Source organism: Mytilus trossulus, chromosome 8 (assembly GCF_036588685.1).
Source record: "Mytilus trossulus isolate FHL-02 chromosome 8, PNRI_Mtr1.1.1.hap1, whole genome shotgun sequence".
Lineage (NCBI taxonomy): Eukaryota > Metazoa > Mollusca > Bivalvia > Mytilida > Mytilidae > Mytilus > Mytilus trossulus.
The window spans coordinates 34,138,399-34,160,733 of record NC_086380.1 but is presented as its reverse complement, the minus strand read 5'-3'; the positions used below and the strand labels follow the sequence as shown (position 1 = coordinate 34,160,733).

The following is a 22,335-nucleotide window of genomic DNA, read 5'->3' as shown; positions in this document are numbered from 1 at the left end:
GGTTTGTATAAACGACTGTTAACGTCATAATCAAACTACGTTTTTACATCTATACTTTCGCTGACCATCATAATTTAGCGTATGTAAGCTTCGCACTTTATTGTAAACCATCGCACTTTAGCGTGATCATCGTACTTTAGCGTCCCTATCGCACTTTTGAGTCCTACATATATATAGTGAACCAAAACATGAAGTAGTAAACGTGCGGTTGGGTAATAATGGGTGGATATCGAATGGTATTTATAGATTATCGTTGAACATCTCAACGAGATTCATTTTCTTGCTTGAGCCGGAACGGCAAAAGCGATTAAGGCGAGTTGAGATGACCAATGATAAACTGTTTATCGCTATTTTACCTATGACGACGTTGGCAATTTCATGTCAATTTCGTTATCAACGCCACGTGACTGCTTAGTTTCTAGCGATAATTTTCTATCTCAAGCGATTAGCATGATATGAAAAATTATCACAAAAAAAGATCAAAGGAAAAATGCACAAATAGCGATAGTCACAGTTATCTTTCGATGGATAAGTAAAATAAATGATAATAAAAACAACAAAACCCATCAACTACCCATGGTAATTACTTTACTGTTAATTTTTATAATTATAATTGTTCTGATATTCGCGATACATGTAGACAACAAACAATCTTACCATAAGGTAACACTCAATTTCCCCGTTGACTAAGGCGGGGATATAAACACCATTTGGAAATTCCCCTTGCTGTAAGACATATTTTAAATTTCATTTTTTAATTTCTTTTATTTGCGTTTTATCAATTTTTTTTTGGCAGCGTACATGAAACACGAATGTTTGAATACAATATGATGCGAGATGATTCAGTCATTGCGCTAAAGAGGATAAAGTAAAATGTATGTGTTCACCAATTTTGCATTACGTAAGACCGTTTTATATTATTGCAAACAATAGTTTTCTTTAAATGGGTAATGGCATATGTATGTATAATTAATGACATATGAAGTATCCTTTAATGTTTGTTAATCCGTTGTTGTTATAGAAAATATAAAAAAATAAAACACCAGAAAAAATATCAACGTTTAATTAAGAAACCAGAATTTTTGGCGTATCGTCCCATTAAATGCAAAAAGTCCACGTTAATAACGACGATGTCTTCTATCTTTAACGCGATGTCTTGTTTCTTGAGCACGATATCCTCGAGATCGTTCTTTAGCATGACATCTTGTTTCTCTAGCACAACAAAGGCCATCATCTTCAACTGGCTCACATCCAGTACAAGGAATGTCTACTCTCGGGTTACGAATAGGGCAGTTCTTTGGCACGTTGCATCCCATTGCTAAATATCGATAAGTGGAAATACAAATAAATTGGTTAGGAATTCAGAGAAATGTAGGTATGTGTAAAAAAAATATGAACGAAATCATGAAAATATTACAAAGAGAGTGACAATATTTTGTTTCTGTATGTCTGTTTTCAGCATTATTTTTGATTGAATAATTCACAATATTGAAGGAATATATGCAAGATTATTAATTGCACAACTAAAACAAAATAGTTGCAATATCAATGGGAATGACACGTGATTATATATAAAAGAAACCTAACGATCGAAAGGATAAAAAGCTCACCCTAAATATATGCTTTACTTGTCATATGGTTTTCACTTAGGTCCAGCTTAAGGTGTTAATGTCAGAAATATTCAGAAAACATGCTGAATTATTGCATTGTTTAAATATGTTGGATAATGCAATAATTCAGCATGTTTTCTTCATATAAAAAAACAGTCTAACCAATAAAACTGCACATCTGTCCACAAATTTGTAGATTTGGACAGACAACTTGACTGATTGTGAACTGTGATAGTACAATACAAGATGGCGGTATACCGTGAATCTACCTTAATTTCTTAAAAGCACACATATTTATCGTTGAACAAATATTGAAGTACACCAAATTCGCTTCAGAATCCAAAGAATTGTGTGTAATTTAATTATTTTTACAACAAAAGAACATAATGACACACTCATACCTACCTTACTATATAAAAACCTATTACGTGCATGATAGATACATACAATTCCATTAAACAAATGTAATTTACAACATACAATGTGTTAGCAAAACAAACAGACATAATATATAATTAAAAACCAATTGTTCAGAGAACCATTGATGGTCTTTCCACCAGTAAGGGTCTTTTTTTATATGAAAATATTAAAAATTTGGTTTTAAATGTCAATTGAACCGTCAAATGACAGCTTATTGAACGTTGATTCCAAAAATGTATGGTTTCTATGGAAAAAGATATAGATAAGGGAGATAATTGTTAACTTCCGGTTCAAACGACGTAATTTCCGGTATAGTTTGATAGTTTAATTGACACTGATTCCAAAAATATATGGTTCTATATACTTTAACATTTATTTAGAACAAAAAATAGCTACTTCCGGTAAACAAAAGGTCACTTCCGGTTGGCTTTTACAAGGTCACATTGCTTGCAACCTATTGTAAAAAGTCCCATGTCTTTATCATGTATACATATGAGGTAAAAGCAAAGGTCAAAATCTAGAACGTTAATTTTGCCAATGACCTTGAGCTCAATTTCAAGGTCATCAACCAAGGACCTAAAATCAAAAGACTTTAGTCCTCTACTTTATATTGTTTATGAGTTATATTACCATACATATGATATTAGATATAAAAAGGGGGAAAACTCACGTCAAATGTCTACGTACCCTTTCGACTAAAATTTATGTGTTACTACATGTTGTAACTAACAATTTTATGAAAATATTTTGTCAATATCTTATATGGTTCCTGAAAATAAGAGATAACAAGCCAAAATCAAAATTTTGATCATGACCTTGACCTTTGACCTTGACCTCATTTTCAATTTTTTGGACCAAGGACCTCAAAACAAAAGACCCTAGGCCTCTAACACTTATGGTTTTCCAGTTAAAAATGCATATCACTTATATCAAATATAAAAGGGGAAATAACTCTCATATGGAGTCTCCGGATAGCTTCGGTCAAAACAAATCAAATCATCCTGAGGATATAACAAGCAATTTGGTAAAATAAATTTGTCGGTTTCTTATACGGTTGCGAATATTAAGCGATCACAAGAAAAACAGTGTTCGGGGAGATAAGTCTTACATTGAAAAGATTTTGGTTACCCGGTGTCAGTTTCAAAAGCGTATTAATTGCTCGATATCATATACCATATATCTAAGCGACATCTTGCGAAACAAAAAAATTGCGAAGGAACAAAAAGTTGGCGGAAGAAAAAAAATAATAATAATCAGAAGAAAACCAATAGGTCTTTCCACGGAAAAGTGGAAAGACCTAAAAATGTAAAAAAATGGGGTAAAACGGTCTACAATTTAATATAATAATATTCACTAGAAAAAAACAAAATGGCATGAAGAAAAAAATTGAAAGACAAGAGCCCAAAATTGACCAAAGCACAATGGTGGGACGTGTAAGTACCGATCCACGTCATACGTTGTACCCAACAATGAATAAACAGTAAAGCTTAAAATATACAACGACAAAAAAGGGAACTTTAACACGTAACTAAGATGACAAATACCTTTGTTAGTACCTGAAATCTATACTTCAACACCATCAAATATTATTTGACATGTGAAGTTGATATGGAATATTTATCAACAAGATCTTGTTATCATCCAATAATATTTTTTTTAGAAACAAAATATGCTATTTTATCATAACTATTACTTACGTGGTATTCTGACTGAAAAATAAGGGGAAATACGTCAAAAAGTATCGTAGGAATAATTATTTTTATATTTGATTTTGATTTTACAAATATTGTATCATTCTTTGAGAAATAATGAAAATCATATATCTGGAGTATTGCTTATATTTAAAAGAGAGTTCAACTATTTGAAAATAAGACGATATATATTGATTGCAAAAGTATCAATTTGAAAATAAATAAAGTAGAAGTTAGCTGTATAGGTCATCATATGCCTTCTGTAATAAGCAAACTTCTATTGCATATCAATCTTTAAAAATGCTCCGGAATGACAAATATAAAACCTACATGTTTATGCATCAATTGGAAACAATTTGGTCACTATAACTAATGCGCCTTCAAATAAGGAACACAAAAGATAATTGTAAACAAAAAAAACCTATGTAGTTATATTGGACATGTTTCTATTTTTACAAGTAACTGAAATTAACAAGTTGTGTTGATTTGGAAAGAAGAGGACCACAGAATAAATGTGTAAAAACTATTGAAATATCAAATGCATTCAAAGTATTAAATTTTCAAAGATCTTATTGTGTGGAAAAGGGGATTTTTACCATTAAGAGCCGCATCAAAAAAGGATTTTCGGGTATGCTAATTTACGGGAAAATGAACCATACGTTGTACCCCGAAAAATTATTCACATATGTAAAAATGTCTCACCTGCGAAACGAGCCATCCAACGTATCCATGTTTACGTTATGGACTGAGCAACAAAGGAAAACGTTACCATTAACGCTTTAGGAGAAACAATTGCGCATATTGCCCCAATTTACTTGACACAGGAACTTAGTACTGAGGCTAACATTTTGCCTTTTGTCGCACAGATTCTTTTTAAAGAATACGTTTATAACTTGAGTAAAATAGTTAAAAGACTTATGAACCACAAAAGAAATTTAAATCTAATAATGTAGGCAAAACATTGCAATAAGTACAGATTAATCTCAATAGAAAACCTAAATAAAATACAAGAGAAGGCGTAATCAAAAATAAAATAGTTCACCACAAACGAGTTGTTATAACTATTAAACGATTAAAATTTACATAATTAGCGACGTCCAAAACATATAGATAATCATTATGACTATCGATTTTCTGGACAACTTTGTTCTGCTCCTTCGGCTTGATTTGCTTTCACATAACCATGGCACATTTCTCAATTAATACAGTTTTAGTTTGATACTTTATAATACACTTACACGAACTTCTTATACTGTTTGCCCTACCTAAAATGAAGAAATACAATATGAGTAATTGATTTTGACTTTTAAAAACATTAACATTTTTTATGAAACACAAATTGAAAAAGAAAATCAAAACATTTGATAATAGTTAGGTAGTCAATCATGGTTAGCTCTAACCTTCCATCAGCCAGTTTGAATCTTCAGGCTTTACAAACGAATAATAAACGTATTTTAACCACAAAAGCCACTTGACCAAAAGGAACTGTTTAGCCTTAAATAAAGGCAATCAGAGCATATCGTTGTTTATATCTATTTGATAATTACTGCCAAATTCCTGACTTGGTACGGGACATATTAAGAAAACTGGAAGTTGATCCTGGTTTTGTGCCTAGCCAAACCTCCTGCTTACGATTGCACATATTAGTTACCCCTGATTTTAAATGGAGTTTGTGTTGCTCAACATTTATTTTTCTGAGTAGAATTTGATGTTTGTCATTCCGAAGCTTTTTTGTTGATGTTGAATTATTCTTATGAACTTATAGTTTTCTTGTTGACGCCTTTGTATTCTCTCTCTCTCTCTCTCTCTCTCTCTCTCTCTCTCTCTCTTTACAGAAAAAACCACAGTAGATTAAATGAATACATATTCTGGAAACCAACTAGTTTTTGCGAGCGATTTACCTGTGCGACTTTCGCGAGTAGAAAAATGAGCACTAACATGATTACATAAATAGATGGTTTACAGTATACTTTCATGATTCTACGATGACAAATTATGTAAATTTTCTATTGCACTGTCATGAGTTTTGAACAGTGGCACACTACTGTTGCCTTTATTTATTTATGACTATACGAGTGTTGTAAGAGTGAAATTTGCTATTAATTAATTTTAGATACTTTTATATATATATTGTTCCACACTGCATAGCACTTATTTATTCTCCTGGTTTGCCTATACTATTTGTTCTGTTGGTTTTCAGCTAATCTATGCTTGCACTTTATTCAAAAATATTTTGACTTAATGAAACATTGATTTTCAAAATGTGCTTTTTGGAGAAGGTTTAAGTTAGTCTATTGGAGTATACGGGATCGCCTCTTTTTTGTGGTTCGCGTTAACATACCACGGTATTTCAGTCTAATATATATTTTCTATTTACTTATGTTAAGCATTATAAAAAATAGGAAACCATTGTTACTAGTTTATTACTATGATACTCACGTTGCAAATCTCTTGCTGAAAAACAAACTTACTCATAAGAATGACTCAATATCTCTTAAACTGTTTGTATGCAACTAAAATCACCGAAATTCACCTAGAAACGATTAATACGAGGGATGCCACATGTGGAGCTAGAAGTCATTACCCCTTCAAAGCAGCAAAGGAGTATTCATCCATTTTCTGTATGTGTTCGAGCTGTTATATGTTTGCTTTTGAATAGTATTTTGTGAAAAATTGTTTGCCTTGTCGACTTTTGGTTGCTTCCTTGGTGTCTTCGTTCATCTTGAAAAATGAAACCGACTGCATGAATTGTTTTATTAGTGGTAAGTGGCTTTGAACTAGTTGTCAGTTACTGCGAGTACTCTCAGATCAGTACTTAGTATCTTTTTATTTGTTGTTATGATATACAAGTACCGGTCACGTTCATTCTGTGTTTTTGTGAAATGTATATCCATTTGTATCCATCTGATGAGTGAAACCTTTTTTCAAATTCTTTATGTTTTACTGTGTCACCACTGTCCCAGGTTAAGGGGGGTTTGATCCGGCTTACATATTCAACTCCGCCACGATATGTTCGTATGTGCCTGTGCCGAGTAAGAATCCTGTAATTTGTGTTTGTTGTTTGTTGATGTGTTACATATTTGTGTTTTGTTATTTTTTTTGCATAATCTAGGCCGTTTTAGCGTACTATACAGTATTGGCTTTTCTCTTTGTTGAAGGCAGTGCGTTACCTATAGTTGTTAATTTCTGTGTCATTTTGTCTCACGTGGCGAATTGTCTCGTTGACAATCATACAACATCTTCTTTTTTATATTTGTATAGCGCTAAACTAGTAAAGTACATTCGTCTGCGAATAATAATCCTATACGTCAAAACAAATTTAATATAATTTTTGATTTGACGAGTAAAGAATATATTAAAAAATATGTAATAAATAAATAATAAGCAGGTTTCACATCAATTAAAATTCCATATTTGATAAATGCTGAACTGATTTTTATAACAGTGTTAGTCACATATGAATAGGTTGTTATAGAATGTCACTCTTGTGAGTGATATAGCATTGACATCATAGTAGCAATACATGAAAACTTAATAATATATATTTTAGATGCAAACCGTTTTAAGAAAACGTCAGCAAAACACATGTAAGAACATAAGATTTTGAAATCATAAAAAAAAACTTGTGAAAGCCTCTTTTTTACCTCAGGGACTGGACATTTGATTATCTGATGTTTCGGAATTCCGAGTATTGCACTTATTTAGGTAATATTAGCCGACATATTATCAACATTTATGCTCTTCAACTTCGTACTTTATTTGGTCCTTTAAACTTTTTTGGATTCGAGCGTCACTGATGAGTCTTTTGTAGACGAAAAGCGCGTCTGGGGTATATACTAAATTTAGTCCTGGTATCTATGATGAATTTAATTATTGCGCTAAACCAATAGTATTTTAATGTCAATATAGATCTAAATAATTTATGTTTAATATACCAACATTATGATTTTGATTACCTAATAGAAGTGCGGAGCTCCATTGTCCATAGCAAATTTCACAAAGCGGTGGAGTCGATCTGAAAGTCCCTGCATGAAGATAAAGTCAATGGTTACAAACGAACTAGCTTTAAATAAAACATTGGAATAAGCAAGATACTACAAATTCCCTGATAAAAGGTTACGCTGCTTTCTTTTTTTATTTTTGTATACATACATTTTTTTCTCTCAAAAACGTAGGTTTAGGAAGTGGCAAAATGCGGATGGACCTCCAAATGCATAGTTTGTGAACTCCAACTTATCAGTTACGTTTATTGAAAAAATCTATTAAAAGTTCCATAAAAATAGTTAATTGAATAGTCTCGAACCACAAAAATCGTGAAGCTCTTAAGAAATAATTTTGACTACACAATTCATTCTTTCATTTGATAACAGTGAATAATGTAATAACTTCAGATTCATCTTTGCTTTATTTTTCATAGTTCCTTCTTCTCGTCTACGAGCATATCCTTTGTTTTTCTATTATAGTAGTATTACTATTTAAATTCAGTATAAACCCATTAAAACTTTGAACAATTTATATCTCTGATGTATTGTATATACACTTGTCTGTAGACCACCAGTGGACTACTATGGTATTTTTTTTTTATCATTGTTGACGGACTACAATAATGTATACTTGTAGGTTTTAATTTCTGTGTAATTTGTTTTCTTGTAGAAAGTCGTCTCATTAGCATAACATCACATCATATTTTTTATATTCTAGTCCTGTTTTTGGTGTTTTGGTCTTATTGAAGCATACCCGCATATACTTTCATTGATTTGCATTGGGATCGGCCTTTCCATTTGTTAATATTACGTATGTTATTAGAAAGGCATACTGTAAGTTTTGTTGAATGCAACAAACAAGCCATAACTTACTCCATGGTAGTCCATACCATGCTACTATTCCACCAGTTGGGTCCAAAGCCAATCTTTTGACACAGGTATATTCATTGCCACGTCGTCTAAAATAAAAAGCATTGCAATAAGAGCGGAATTGACGGCATTTTGACGGCATTAGTTGGTTTGTATGTCTCCAGGGAAAAGTAACATAAGACAATAACCGAACAACTTTCTGACCAGACACTGGTTACGTTTGCTATGGTTGTATTTAATTCTACATGAAAATGAAATTCATAAAATATTATTTGGAGACGCAAAAACCGTTGTAAATTTCACATGCAAACGCTATTTATTTGTATCTTTTGAAATATTTTGCAGGTTCAACCTTTCATTGCTGTTTCAATTTATCAATTGAAAGTTTCATTCCTACACGAATGAAATATGTGATGAGCAACGGTTTATATGCAAAACTTGAACAAAAAAACCCAAACAAGACGACAAATGAATAAATTACACATTTATAGGTCAATGTCTACATACCACTATTGCTTCGGAAACCATCTTACAACTTCCTGGGGTGGGGTTATTTTGTTTCCCTAAACAAGATATGCTGATCCTCAATTTAATGAAAAACATATGAATACATGAATTTCCCTTCACCTTAAATGTGTTGAAAAAAATAAATTGATTAAAAGCGGCTAAAAACTTCAAAATTTATTCTGTATCAGACAAAAAACCATAACCCTCCCTGAAGTTAAATGGTTGCTCCCTCATTGGTGTGAATAGTCTGTTCGTTCCTTAAAATTGTCCGATATAAAAGCGACACAGTAGTAAGCCGCTGTTCGAAATTCATTCATCGATTTAGAAAAAACAAATCCGGGTTTCAAATATAACAAGAGAAGAACGACTCAACAAAAACACAAAAATTCAACACACATAGAAACAAACTACTAGTATAAGATAACAATATCTAATTTCCTGACTTGGTACTGGAAAATGGTGGGTTGAACCTGGTTTTGGGGCTAGACATACCTCCATATAACTGTAATGAAACTTTACGATACAAAATTTAACCGTAGAGTGGTACAAATCGACTCATCATGTATACCACAACTCGTCTTCAAAACACCAACCAGTGATGCAAAAAAGTAACTTGATTATTTGGAAATAATAGAAAATTCCAAGATTTACTAAGAGACATGTGTCTCCGTAATCGCTACGAGGATAATAGAAATTCATCATCATTTCCATCTGATTTACATTAGTCATTACCATAAAATAATAGTTTTCTTTATTATCAATAGTTTGTTGTTTTCGTTTTGATTTTTTCAATTTCGCTAGTTTTGAAGAAGTTAAATACGTTTGTTTTAACATCTTCCAACTACTAGAAGTGATTCTTGACATCCAATGTAATGTTTAAGGTGATTTTATTAAGAGTTTTAACACTACAAGGAGATAACTCTAACAAAATCGTCTGAACGTTATAATCACGTTATATTGTTAAGGAAACAATATAAGGATTTTCAACGATCGAATTGGCGTTTGTCAAACTGCTATATATCCAATGAAAGTATATATTATGTCAAATTTTATGAAAATTAAACGAGCCAAATCAATTTTAGCCAAAGTGTTGGGTACTACCTAAATATATTTTTGTTTACATACCGGGCGACAAGAAATGGTCCAGTTCTGTAATGACATTCAGCAAATTCTCCCGAAGGCGAAAGCTGCACTAAGTGAGATTGATTGCGGAAGTATTCGAGAGATGTCAACTCGGCAGAACCACCAGTGATAAAGATGTACTGTGCTCTTTCCTGCTGTTCACATGGAAAACTACACACGGCATTTCCTGTACAATGAAAAGTAAAATTGAGAATGGAAATTGGGAATGTGTCAAAAGGACAAAAACCCGACCATAGAACAGACAACAGCAGAAGGCCACCAATGGGTCTTCAAGGTAGCGAGAAACTCACGCACCCGTAGACGTCCTTCAGCTGGTCCCTTAAAAAGTATGTATACTAGTACAGTGATAATGGAAGTCATACTAAACTCCGAATTATACACAAGAAACTAAAATTAAAAATTTTAATGTAGCGAGACACTCCCGCACCCGTAGGCGTCCTTCAGCTGTCCAAAAGTTCTTAAACTCTTCAGTCATAAATTAAAACGTTTAACTTGCAATACAAAGCATGTTTACTTACAAATAAATATTTAAACATATCGTGGCGTTGTTTTAAAGTGGCTGAAACACAAGAAATAGGGCCAATGACGAAAAGAAGATCGAATTTTTGGGTTATTAATAAACGGTAATATGAACAGATAAATAATGTCTTCCTCATGTTAAACTTTAAATTTAGGCATAATAATTCCGATGGTCAATATGCTATTGCTTTTTAGCAGCATCAGCTGTGTTGCATTTAAAATCCATGAATGAATAGAATTTACTATTGGATGGATATCTACCGAGATGTGCGAATTTAAACATATTGAAACTTACTAAGTAAACTCATCATAGATACCAGGATTGAAATCATATGTTTGCACTAGACGTGCGTTTCGTCTACAAAAGACTCATCAGTGACGGTCGAAAACAATGGTAAAAAGGACCAATAAAGTACGAAGTTGAAGCATTGAGGACCAAAAATTCCTGAAAGTTTTGACAAATACAGCTAATGTAATCTATTCCTGAGGTAGAATAACTTTCGTTTTTCAAATGAGTAAATGTCTTCCGAGATTGGCGGAATATCCATGCATGGGTCGATAAAATAATTAACCAAGACAATATAAAAATATGAATCATGATCACATGTAGTGTTAAAAAGAATCTGAATCCAGATTTTTCCTATACCTTAAAGAGTTAAATATTGAAATTATTTTTGATTAAAATCGTCGAAAAACTTAAAATTAATACTGACTTTTTTTTTTTTATTATGAAAAAAAACCGTACCCTTCACACTTCAACTTAAAAAAGTGCACATTACTACTATGTAAGCTAAAATTAGTGGTAAAATAATATGCATGTATAAATTATTTGAATGTAACACTAGGAAAAAAGTAGCAAAAACATCTTAAAATGAAAATTATTATTGTTGATAAGCAGTGTCATGACTTTTATTTAAAAAAATTGATATTAAAATAAATAATTTAATGCGCTTACCATGAGCAACTAGTAACGTTGTCAATACAAGCTGAAGTAAAAACATTTTAGATATATAATTAACCGTGTAAAATATATATATATATATTTATATATCAATTCAATATTAAAAATTAAAATAAATGATCCATCAAAGATATAAGTCATCTACATTGTAGAATTATGCAACAGACACAGTAATTGACAGATGCATTTAATATAAAAAACTAATGATTTATATGATCCTTCATAGATAGATCTTAAGAAAATAAACAATGACTACCACAAAAGAAAAGAATGATACGATAGATTAACAGTAAAACAAAACAAAAAATAGACGTCCTTTCCGGAAACAAAATAAAGCACAGGTAAGAAAAGAAAAAGAAAATGATAAATTGCCTGAAAACCATTGGAACTTATTGACATCGTTAAAGTCTAAACTTCACCTATAGTCTACAAAATCGCTTAAGTCCATAACAAGTTTCCTCTAAATTCCAAAAGACTCCTAAATTCCACAAACTTTCCATTAAAGTCCACAAAATGACATCCGCTAAAGTTTACAAGGAAACACCGTCAAAGTCTACAATAACAAGTTCCGCTAAAGTCCAAACATTTTTTTTATTATTAAAAAATAAATTTGCTTTTCTTTCTTTCTTTCTTTTTTTTTTTTTTTTTTTTTTTATCTCAGTAGTACAACTTTATCCCGGTAGTACAATAAAAAGTCTGGAATATTATTCTTGATTATTATTGAATATTGTTCTTGATAATTATGGAATATTGTTTTGATAATTATTTTTTATCACTTTAAATTTATATAAGTTTGATAAATGACAAAAAAAATCAGTAATAGAAGAAGATTTTGTAAGAAAAAAACCCTGGATTTTAAAACGACACAAATGAGTAAAAATATCAGTGTAGATGGAAAGGAAATAGATAGATAAACGATATGTATACGAAAAATGTACACAGGAAAAGTAGGTGTCGTTTGTTGATGTGTTTATCGTTGATCTTTTTTTTTATACAGATTGAACCGTCATTACTTTTATTGTTTAAATAGATTTACACTTGTCGTTTTTGGGGCCTCGTATAGCTTGCTGTTCGGTGTGAGTCAAGGCTCCGTGTTCAAAACCGTATTTTTACCTTTAATGGTGTACTTAATTTAAAAATTGTGTTACTTGGATAGAGAGTTGTCTTATTGGCACTCATACCACATCTTCTTATATCAAGGTATGAAAGTTTGTGTTTATGTTTCATATTTTTTTATTTGCACAAACACAGATCATTTTAAAAACAAGACAAACACAGTTTTGGTATCATATCTATTCAACATATTTACATTATAAATAATAAACGAAAAAAGTAACAAACTACAAGGAAAATTCAAAATGCGCAGTCCTTTTTCAAAGGCAAAATACAAAGCTCAAACACATCAAACGAATCGAAAATAACTGTCATATTCATGAATTTATAAAAGCATTCATTCATTTCATATCGTTTAGCTATGTATAAATTGGACAGACAGTTTATATTGTACTCGAGTTGAGTAACTGTTTAACCATTAATACTGTACGAATAGAGACTTTTTTCTCGGCTAATCCGATAATTTGAGTAGTTTTAAATATATGAGCTCGTATACCATGTTAAAAAAACGGAGATCATAATTGTAATTCTCGTTTATGTTTGTGTTACATTTTAACGTTGTGTTTCCGTTGATTCGTTTGTTTTCTCTTATATTTGAGTGTGAATTCACATTTCTATAAGACGTGTCACGGTACTTTTCTATCCCAAATTCATGTATTTGGTTTTGATGTTATATTTGTTATTCTCATCGGATTTTGTCTAATGCTTATTCTGTTTCTGTGTGTGTTACATTTCAATTAGTCCAGTCAATCTAGCATAAATTTGACCCTAACCTGAAAGTAATTGCAACAGAAGATTTTTAAGTTTTAATCTTTAGCATTATACCCCAAATATACACAGAAAAAAGTCCCATAAAATCTAACTTGAGGAAAACTAATAAAATCACCATTTAAAATTCCTATGGAGATTTGCATTGAAAAGGGAAATAACTCTTGCAAAAAAGGCAAAAATATCTATAAAAATTGATACAAAATTATAACTTTACCGCTTCTATTCATCAGAATGTATTGATTCTTGATTTTTAAGCAGTCTTTAGAGTATAACAAACAACTCTAAAGGTGTTTTTATATATTTTATCAAGCTATAATCTAGATTTCGTAATTTATTAGTTGACCATTTTATGAATTTTTCAACATGTCAAGGTAAAGAATCTCAAATTTAATAAAAATTATTAAGCATGTATTCTTCTTTTTGTGGTTTAAAGTTTCTTAAGATAAGTAAGTTGCTGAAAAAACATAATATACAGATATAAACAATACAAAATTTTCACATTTTTTTTTTAAATGGTTACAAAGCTTCAAATTTGCAATTTCTTTAATGAAGAATGTACGAAAAATATAAAACTACCCATAGTACTTCTGTTTTGTACATTTCATGAGCAGAAGATTATATAATTTAGTCAAATACAAACTTATAACCCCATCAAAGTATCATACTATACATAAATTTCAAGAAAAACAACCAAAAACTGACCAAAAAAGACTAATTTTTGCAAGAGTTATCTCCCCTCCTAATGTTAATTTCCATAGGAAATTTAAAATTCTGATTTTGAGTTTTCCTCAAGTTAGATTTTATGGGACTTTTTTCTGTGTATATAAAGGACATAATACTATAGATTAGAACTAAAATATTTTCTGTTGCAATTAGTTTGAGGTTAAATCATAGTTTGACTGGACTAAATGTCGTGTTGTTGTTCTCCTGTTATATTTAATGCGTTTCCCTCAGTTTGAGTTTATTACCCCGATTCTGTTTTTTGTCCATGAATTTACGAGTTTTGAACAGCGTTATATTACTGTTGCCTTTATTGAGCATATTAAGTCGTGTCCCTTGTTAAGAACCCGAATTATTTATCAAAATAACATTTTCATTACAATGTACTTTGTAATTTACGTGTTATTTTCTCAGTACATATAGTTTAATCATATGGATTTCAGGGTAAATCTTTTGCTAGATGTCGAACACTTTTAATTCACTAGGCCTTCTGATCTGTTTTATAAAATGAAAAAAAATGCAATAGCTTTAAATATATATATCATATTTTAGTTATAAGCAGCCTGAAATATCTTACTCTATCACAGGCATAGATTACCTTAGCCGTATTTGTGACAACGTTTTGGAATTTTGGATCCTCAATGCTCTTCAACTGTGTACTTGTTTAGCTATATAAGTATTTTGATATGAGCGTCACTGATGAGTCTTATGTAGACGAAACACGCGTCTAGCGTACTAAATTATTATCCTGGTACCTTTGATAACTATTATTTCCCATTTAACTATTTAGGATAATAAATCTGACAGTGATTTTTCATATGACATGAATTTATAACGAATGTTTTATTTTATTTAATAAAAAAAGCCTTATTTCTTTTATATAATTTGTTTTGTAATTAATAAACTAAAAAGTTAAAAAGATATGATAAGAATCAGCTAAATTGTATCCCCTAGCGTATATCGGTAACAAAATATTACGATCGCAATGACCACCCTATTTAGAAATGGTTTATGTTAGATCAACGAACTCGTCAAAATGATCCCTTGAAAATGATTTTGACACTCCTCCGCTTTATCATATATAAATCAGTAGATGCAGTATGAGCACCAAGGAGACAATTCTGCTTTTAAGTCAGAATGTATGTAATTAAACTTTATTTGTCAAACAACGGTCTTCAACACGGCTCCAAAATGACTAGTGTAAAACAATTCAAGCAGGAAAATCAACGTTCTAATCAATATAAAAAGGAGAAATGAGAAACAATTATGAATTACAGCAACACTCGACAACCATTGAACAACATTCTCCTGACTTAGAACAGGTGCATATAAACGCAGTTGGTTTAAACTAGTTTTTGACGTAAAACCTCGCACCAGTCTGTCTGTTGAACAATTAAGGCTCATCTAATTCAAAGCACGTTAATACGAGCATGTTTTGTATATGCAAGTGATGTATGCACAATTCATCAAAATGTCGTCAGATTATGATTCAATAATTGATCATAAACATAAGGTTCCCTACCAAACAAAAACAAAAAAACAAAAATTGTATGACATCCATAGTAGTCAAATCCTCTCGTAACCGATTTCTAAGAAATAGTAAAATCGGTCACTAAATAAAATGGACGACGATTAAAGAATTGAACATCAACCAATAATACGTGTCCAAAGTTAATAATTTAAGGCAAAAGTAGTCTAATAAGTGTGTAATCGATTGATAGAACATCAATCCGGGTAAGAAACTAAAACCGAGGTAGAGACAAAAATCCGGGTTACATGTCCATAGAAAACCATGGCAATTCACAATATCGTATTTCCATGTTTCGTGAACACTGAAATCAGGATCATTTTTTTTTAACTAAGCATAAATTATAAAATATTCACAACATGATAATCATGTCTTAATGTCATATGTATGTAACCACAACTTTGTGGTGAAAATTTATAACAAAAGAAATGTAACCTTAGTATCCTATCTATTCCACTCCCACTTTTCATTATCCATTAAGGTCCCTGATAAATACATATCACTAGGTATCATATTTTCGAAATTTATCGACCCATGATAAATAAGCATTATTTTTTCTACTGACGTCTGATGTAACTGACTAAAATAAAAAAAATAACTGACTATTTTATACGTATAAGAAACCATTGGTGTCTATATTGTGAAATATGAGGGAGTACAATTTTGAACGTAAGGGGCATTAAAAGTACTTGACAAATTGATAAAATAATACCTCTGTTTATGTATTCTATTTTAAGGAAACGCCTTTTATGATCTTTATGTTTGTCAATAAAAGTCAACAGTTTTGTATTGTGTATACATGTGGTTATAAAACATGTACACTGGTATCTAAAAAAAAACAATACCATCTTTTTGTTTACTATTCAGTTTACTAGTTGATACTTGACGATTGTGTAATAATAGTTAGCTACCATTGTTTTAAATTACAGATGTAAGTTCATCAAGTGTAAAATCAGTACGATGGCTAATTCGTTGATTGCGGCTTAAACGATTGCCATAAGACGTCAAATTGCGTTACAATAATTATAAAACAAAAGGAGAATGTTATAGCTATGTTAACATGTCCCGTGGTATTTTTTTCCCGCCACGGAATACACGGGGAATCAGTCTCAGTGGCGTATTCAATGAGAGAGAGAGAGAGAGTGGTACAGGGGTCGTTTGTTTTTAAAACAGAAGTTATAAAAAGATTATTATTGGACCCTCAAAAACTCATCTAGTTTTACAATTATCAGCATTTCCACGTGCAAAAGGCAAGTATTAGGCAGAAACCATTTAACTTTACGAGGGTATGTTTTTGTCTGAGTCAGACAGTTTAATTTTTCGCTCTTAGAGCGAACATTTTATTTTGTTTTTTGACACTATCAATGAATGTTTATTCCCCAAAATGTAACATTATAAGGCATGATGGGGAATATCTGGGTTCAGACTATTTTGTTTGTCATCTGCTTGATCACAATATTTTGCATCAAATTGGGAATCAGCATATTTTATCATAACTCATTCTTAATTGCTGCAAAATAGAAAGAGGAAATGAAGTAATTTTGATTTTTGAAATGAGTTATATCTCGTGTATATTTTGGCGTATAACAAATGCTGCATTGTATTAAAAACTTTAATTAAAACAATTTTGTAGAAAAATAAATAAATAGCAAAGAAGTAAAATGATCACAAATGGTAAAAAGACACACATGTATCAATATTATGACAATTCATATAAACGTCTTGCTCGGTATTATCTCACGCCATGTGTATGAATAGCACCAACTGATGAATAAACACATGTGTATCCAGTTACAAGTGATACATTCTCTGGCATTAGTGTGTAAAGACCATCATTGTGGGATACTGTTCTGAAAACTAACTGCGAAGTGATGATAGGAACGCACTTTCCAAATCTATTGTCACCTTCTCGTTGAAAATCTATACACTTATAGTTTTGTCTAATTATGCAGGACTTTAATGTTGCATTCAGTAATACTGTTGGAAATCTCAATGGATCAACGTGTTTTCTATAATTCCATGGACAGCTTGATGTATCTTTTATCATATTTGACTTCCAACTTCTGTTAAGCCTTAAACAACCCGATGGACGTGAAGATTGCTGTTCTGACGTTAAATTCCTGAGTAAATTGTAATCGTTATTACTACATGTAAAAACGGCTGCTGCTACCGATAGTAATGAAAGATGGTGTATCTACAAAAAAAATAAAAATACGTAAGATTAATTTTTGAAAACTGTATAAAGATGAATTATAGTACATGAAACAGAGGTTTTGCACATAACTTATTCGCCGTTTAAAAATATAGTACGCTCTGAGTACTCATAATATTTGAAAACGCATACACCATAAGGTTGCAATTGACGAAAACGTCATAAATAATGGAAATTCAACCAATGATGTGACGTTATCGCCATAAAGTACTAGTATACGATTAAACAGTGAAAATGTATAATATGGTTGTAAATTAAAAAAAAAATGTCTTGAATAAACAAATTATGTAAACGTGTATTAACTTTTTTTTATGCGGGAACCGTCATATGGTGGGCTTATCCAAATTATCATTATTTGGATTCAATGGGTGTCCCTACCCTTAGATCAATATCTATTTTATAATTGATGCATGCTCCATCAACCTGAGCCTACAAATTGTCATATTTCATGTTTTGCAACTCAAAAACGAACTTGGATACTAGTAATTAATATCGGATAAAATTACTTGTTTTGAATGGATTGGATTCCCTTTTGTGTATAACATATGCAGTCTAGAGGCCTAAAACCTTCAAATATAGTGTTAACTCGGGCATATAACTACTGATCGTTTTTTTTTATTGATATCCACTTACTTAAAGGGAAACTTCGCAAAAAAATCAAAAAATGATATTATGTTCATTCTGAATAAAAATCCTCAAATTCATAAATATTAAAGTTTTATTCTGCTAGATAAGCGATCACCATCGATTTTAAATTTAGGGTATCAATTCTTTTCGTTCAGCCATTTTGTGTTCTTTCCCAATGAATAACAACGATATGTCTATAAACCACAAAGAAACAAAACTACAGTAACCGATGTAGTCGTAATTGCGTGTCGATATCTTGTCAATCGTTCGGTTGGTTTATCCGACTAACTAACTTGAAACGGAAAATATTCTTATTTTTTTTTAATTACCATGGTTTTTAAACTGATGATATTTGAATTAGGTAAACAGTCAAAGTTGAAATCATAAATAAGTGTTCCTTGAAAATAGTTTTCGAAAATCTAATTTGTTCATAATTCTTTAAAGTAATAAACTTTTTTTCAAATAAATTCTGATCTTCCCTCATCTGATCACCAGCATGCCTAAAGGTATTACTTCCAAAGGTATTGTGAGGGGTTTGAGGTGACACGTCCAGGTATTCAAGCGATTTCCTGTCGGGCTTGCAAGTTCATGCATCGTTTCACTTCTGCAGGTATTGATAGTGTACATGGCCGATAACTTATAACTTTCCATTTTGAACTATCAGATGTATTATATACAACTATGTCTTACTTGTCATTACTAAACTCATACGCTTGTTTATAAATAACATTTCTGGTGTAAAAAATATGATTCATAAAAATATAAATAATACCCCAAAAATTAGATTTGATGAAATTAAAAGCTATTTAAATATTTTTTCCAAGGGTGAATTTGGGAAAATGTAATATATACTCGTTGTCAATTGTGAAGGACAGATTGGAACATACCAGAAATATTGATTTAAAAAAATGTACGCACTTGTCGACGACTCGTGTATACGACTGGGTAGAAACGGTTACGGAACTAAAGCGCAATTTAAAATATATACATGTATACATTGAACATAAGAAAAAAACATATATTTTGAATAAATTGGGGTAAAAGTTTTGTAAATAGAATAGTCCACGTATGCCAACGGTATGTAATCATCGAATGTCGTTAGACTATAATACCAAAAGAAGAAGACGAAGAAGAAAAAGTGAACCAATTTGATTTAAATAAAGGTCGATGTTTAACTTGCTTTGGTTCATCGTAGTTGTGGACAAAGTAAAATCACAGATTCATATTTCAATAAGATTGTTCGCGAACAAAGGAAGGAATTCGTCATCACAATTGTTATATATGCCACTGGACGAACACTAATTATCCCCGAGGGATGTGCATTTTTTGCTGGGAAACTATTGAGTATCAAAGTTCCAAATTAATTTCGGGATTTATTTTCTTTGTTGGTATTTAATAACAGAAAAAAGACTTTTAGTTATATTAAAAAATGGGGAAATATGACATTAAATTGGTTCTGTCTTTTTTTTCAAAACATCGTTAAAATTGTGTGTCTAAGGTGAACCACAAGAACCCTGTTATACTAGTACGAGAGTATATCATGTAAACATTCTTTCTTAATAATATGGTTGTATTGGAAATCTTTTCATACAGATTGACAACTAATAGTCCGATATGCATGTAATATTTGCCACATGACGCCCATAGTTCTTTCTACAATCATCATCTTATTCTTTGATATTGCTGTAAACATCGATGGTTCACACCCAAACAAAATGGGAGTTATGTACCTTCAGAGCTTCTCCATGTTATACACTTGTGAAACTTAATATATAGACGAAATTTCGGTACTATTGAAATGAATCTACATCTCACAAACAGGATGTTTAAACAACGATTTTGAGTACTCACCTAACAAACTAATATAAACGTATGGCAATATATAACCATGAAGGAATTTAGTTTTTGTCAGACGCAAGCACTCGTCACTATCATAAACTTATACGTTTATATGCATGCAGTTTCAAATATCAAGAACAAGCGGTCGATGTCGATAGTCCGTTTTCTAACTGTTCAGAGTTAGACATGTCACTTGTTCATTCTTGGAAGCCTTCATATTCCCCGTCCAACGATGGGAACTCTTTCTGGTTGTGTTGACTATAAATGCTTGTATGGTAATTATGTCGTTTATCTGTACAACTGGTTGCATTTCCTTTCCTTTCCCAACAAACAAACTAACGAAACGCTACTAGTCTGCTTTCTCTGAAGCTCATCATCAATAGCACTTATACGTAAGGAAACTTACATGTATACTAATAATGATTGCTTCAAGAACAACGATGTAGGGACGAACTATTCTAAATTCGTCAATGGCAGTTATGCATGACTAACATATAAGTTTTATTACAACTACTTTATTATTTATTTGAATTAATCACAGATATCTTGTTCAACATTGCACAAATATTATCATATAATTTTTTTTTAAATGAACAAAATCCCCCCCCCCCCAAAAAAAAATAAATGAAAAATTAATAACTTCTTAGCTTAGATAATTGATATTCTTTTCACAAAAAGTTCGTGTAAATAATCCAATGAATTTAATTATGTAAGAATGAAATGCTAAAAAGAAACCAAAAAAAATCATGCATGTTAATTGTATGTTGTATTTTTTTTTCAATTAAAAACTTTAAAATTGCGGTAGTTTTACGAGCACTAAAACACAGCCAGATTTGAATACAAGTTAAGAAATTCCGGTAAAGTCATTGATATCAAACAGATGTGCAATGGTATATCCTATCAAATTAGGTAACATTGCATTTAGTTTTTATTAAAGATTAAAAGTACTACTTTTTTATTTCATATTTGAATATTTACGATAATTGCCGCTAAGAAAGTAATCAAAAATTGTTTCATTTTATTTTTACACACTTTCGGAATAACGAATCTGAATTTTATTTTATCTTAATTAATTTACACAATTTAATTATTGTATCTTTATTCTCATCCTGTATTAAATCTTAGTGTATTAAAAACGGCACACGTTTTCTGATCATTTCTGTTTATCCTTTCCAAATAACAACATTCATACCTGTGTACGGTTGAACTCACACCTGGGGCTAAATAGCTACAAGGTAAACGAATTGACCTGAGCCGAGAAATATACAGCGACCTTTACAAAATAATATACACACTCTGCTCACACATTAGTTGCATTGAAATGATCATCAAAACAATAACGGTAAATAGAACTGAAATATTTTCAGTTAAATATCAGTAAAAATGTTCAATAAAAATTTTATAAAAAAATCTCAACAATAATAAATGAAATTTATTCGAAAACATTTACTAGAGATAATTTTATAGGATTATAGGAGTTCAAATCAATTAATACAAAACGGTATATGCATATTCATTTTCGTTCATTCTTATATTGTGGTTAATAACTACGACCATTCGTCAGCTGTGCGCTTTTAATTACGTATATTGTCGATAAGCTATAAGAGTTAAACAGATTTTATGTTTTCCCAGAATTCAACAAATCGGGCTAATACGTCACGACCCACTCGAGAATTCAACCAAAAAAGTTACAAATACTTGATTTTCTCCGTTATTAGAAGGAATATAAATTTAAAACTTTGCAAATGTGTTTTTTATGTTAAGATGAATATAATTAGATGATAAGTAAAAAATCGCGGAATTTCCCTTTAACGACTACTT

The 22,335-nt window shown here is 31.1% G+C and overlaps 1 protein-coding gene across 1 annotated transcript; it reads right to left on the bottom strand.

Annotated features, from left to right (window-relative positions):
- Positions 1-1,118: 1,118 nt before the first annotated feature.
- LOC134727598 (uncharacterized) lies at positions 1,119-11,793 on the bottom strand. The gene is made up of 8 exons (XM_063591978.1): positions 11,699-11,793; positions 10,207-10,390; positions 8,578-8,663; positions 7,678-7,746; positions 6,161-6,175; positions 4,960-4,986; positions 3,728-3,739; positions 1,119-1,318 (listed from the first exon to the last, which is right to left on the bottom strand). The coding sequence occupies exons 1-8, from the start codon at positions 11,742-11,744 to the stop codon at positions 1,119-1,121; spliced, it is 639 nt and encodes a 212-aa protein (XP_063448048.1). The 5' UTR covers positions 11,745-11,793.
- Positions 11,794-22,335: the final 10,542 nt, after the last annotated feature.

Excerpts from the sequence above, each read along its gene's own strand:
- LOC134727598 (XM_063591978.1), bottom strand. The coding sequence starts at position 11,744 with ATGTTTTTACTTCAGCTTGTATTGACAACGTTACTAGTTGCTCATG. Across the intron at positions 10,391-11,698 it reads AACGTTACTAGTTGCTCATG|GAAATGCCGTGTGTAGTTTT; the intron begins GTAAGCGCATTA and ends TTCATTGTACAG. Across the intron at positions 8,664-10,206 it reads GGACCATTTCTTGTCGCCCG|ACGACGTGGCAATGAATATA; the intron begins GTATGTAAACAA and ends TTTTTATTTTAG.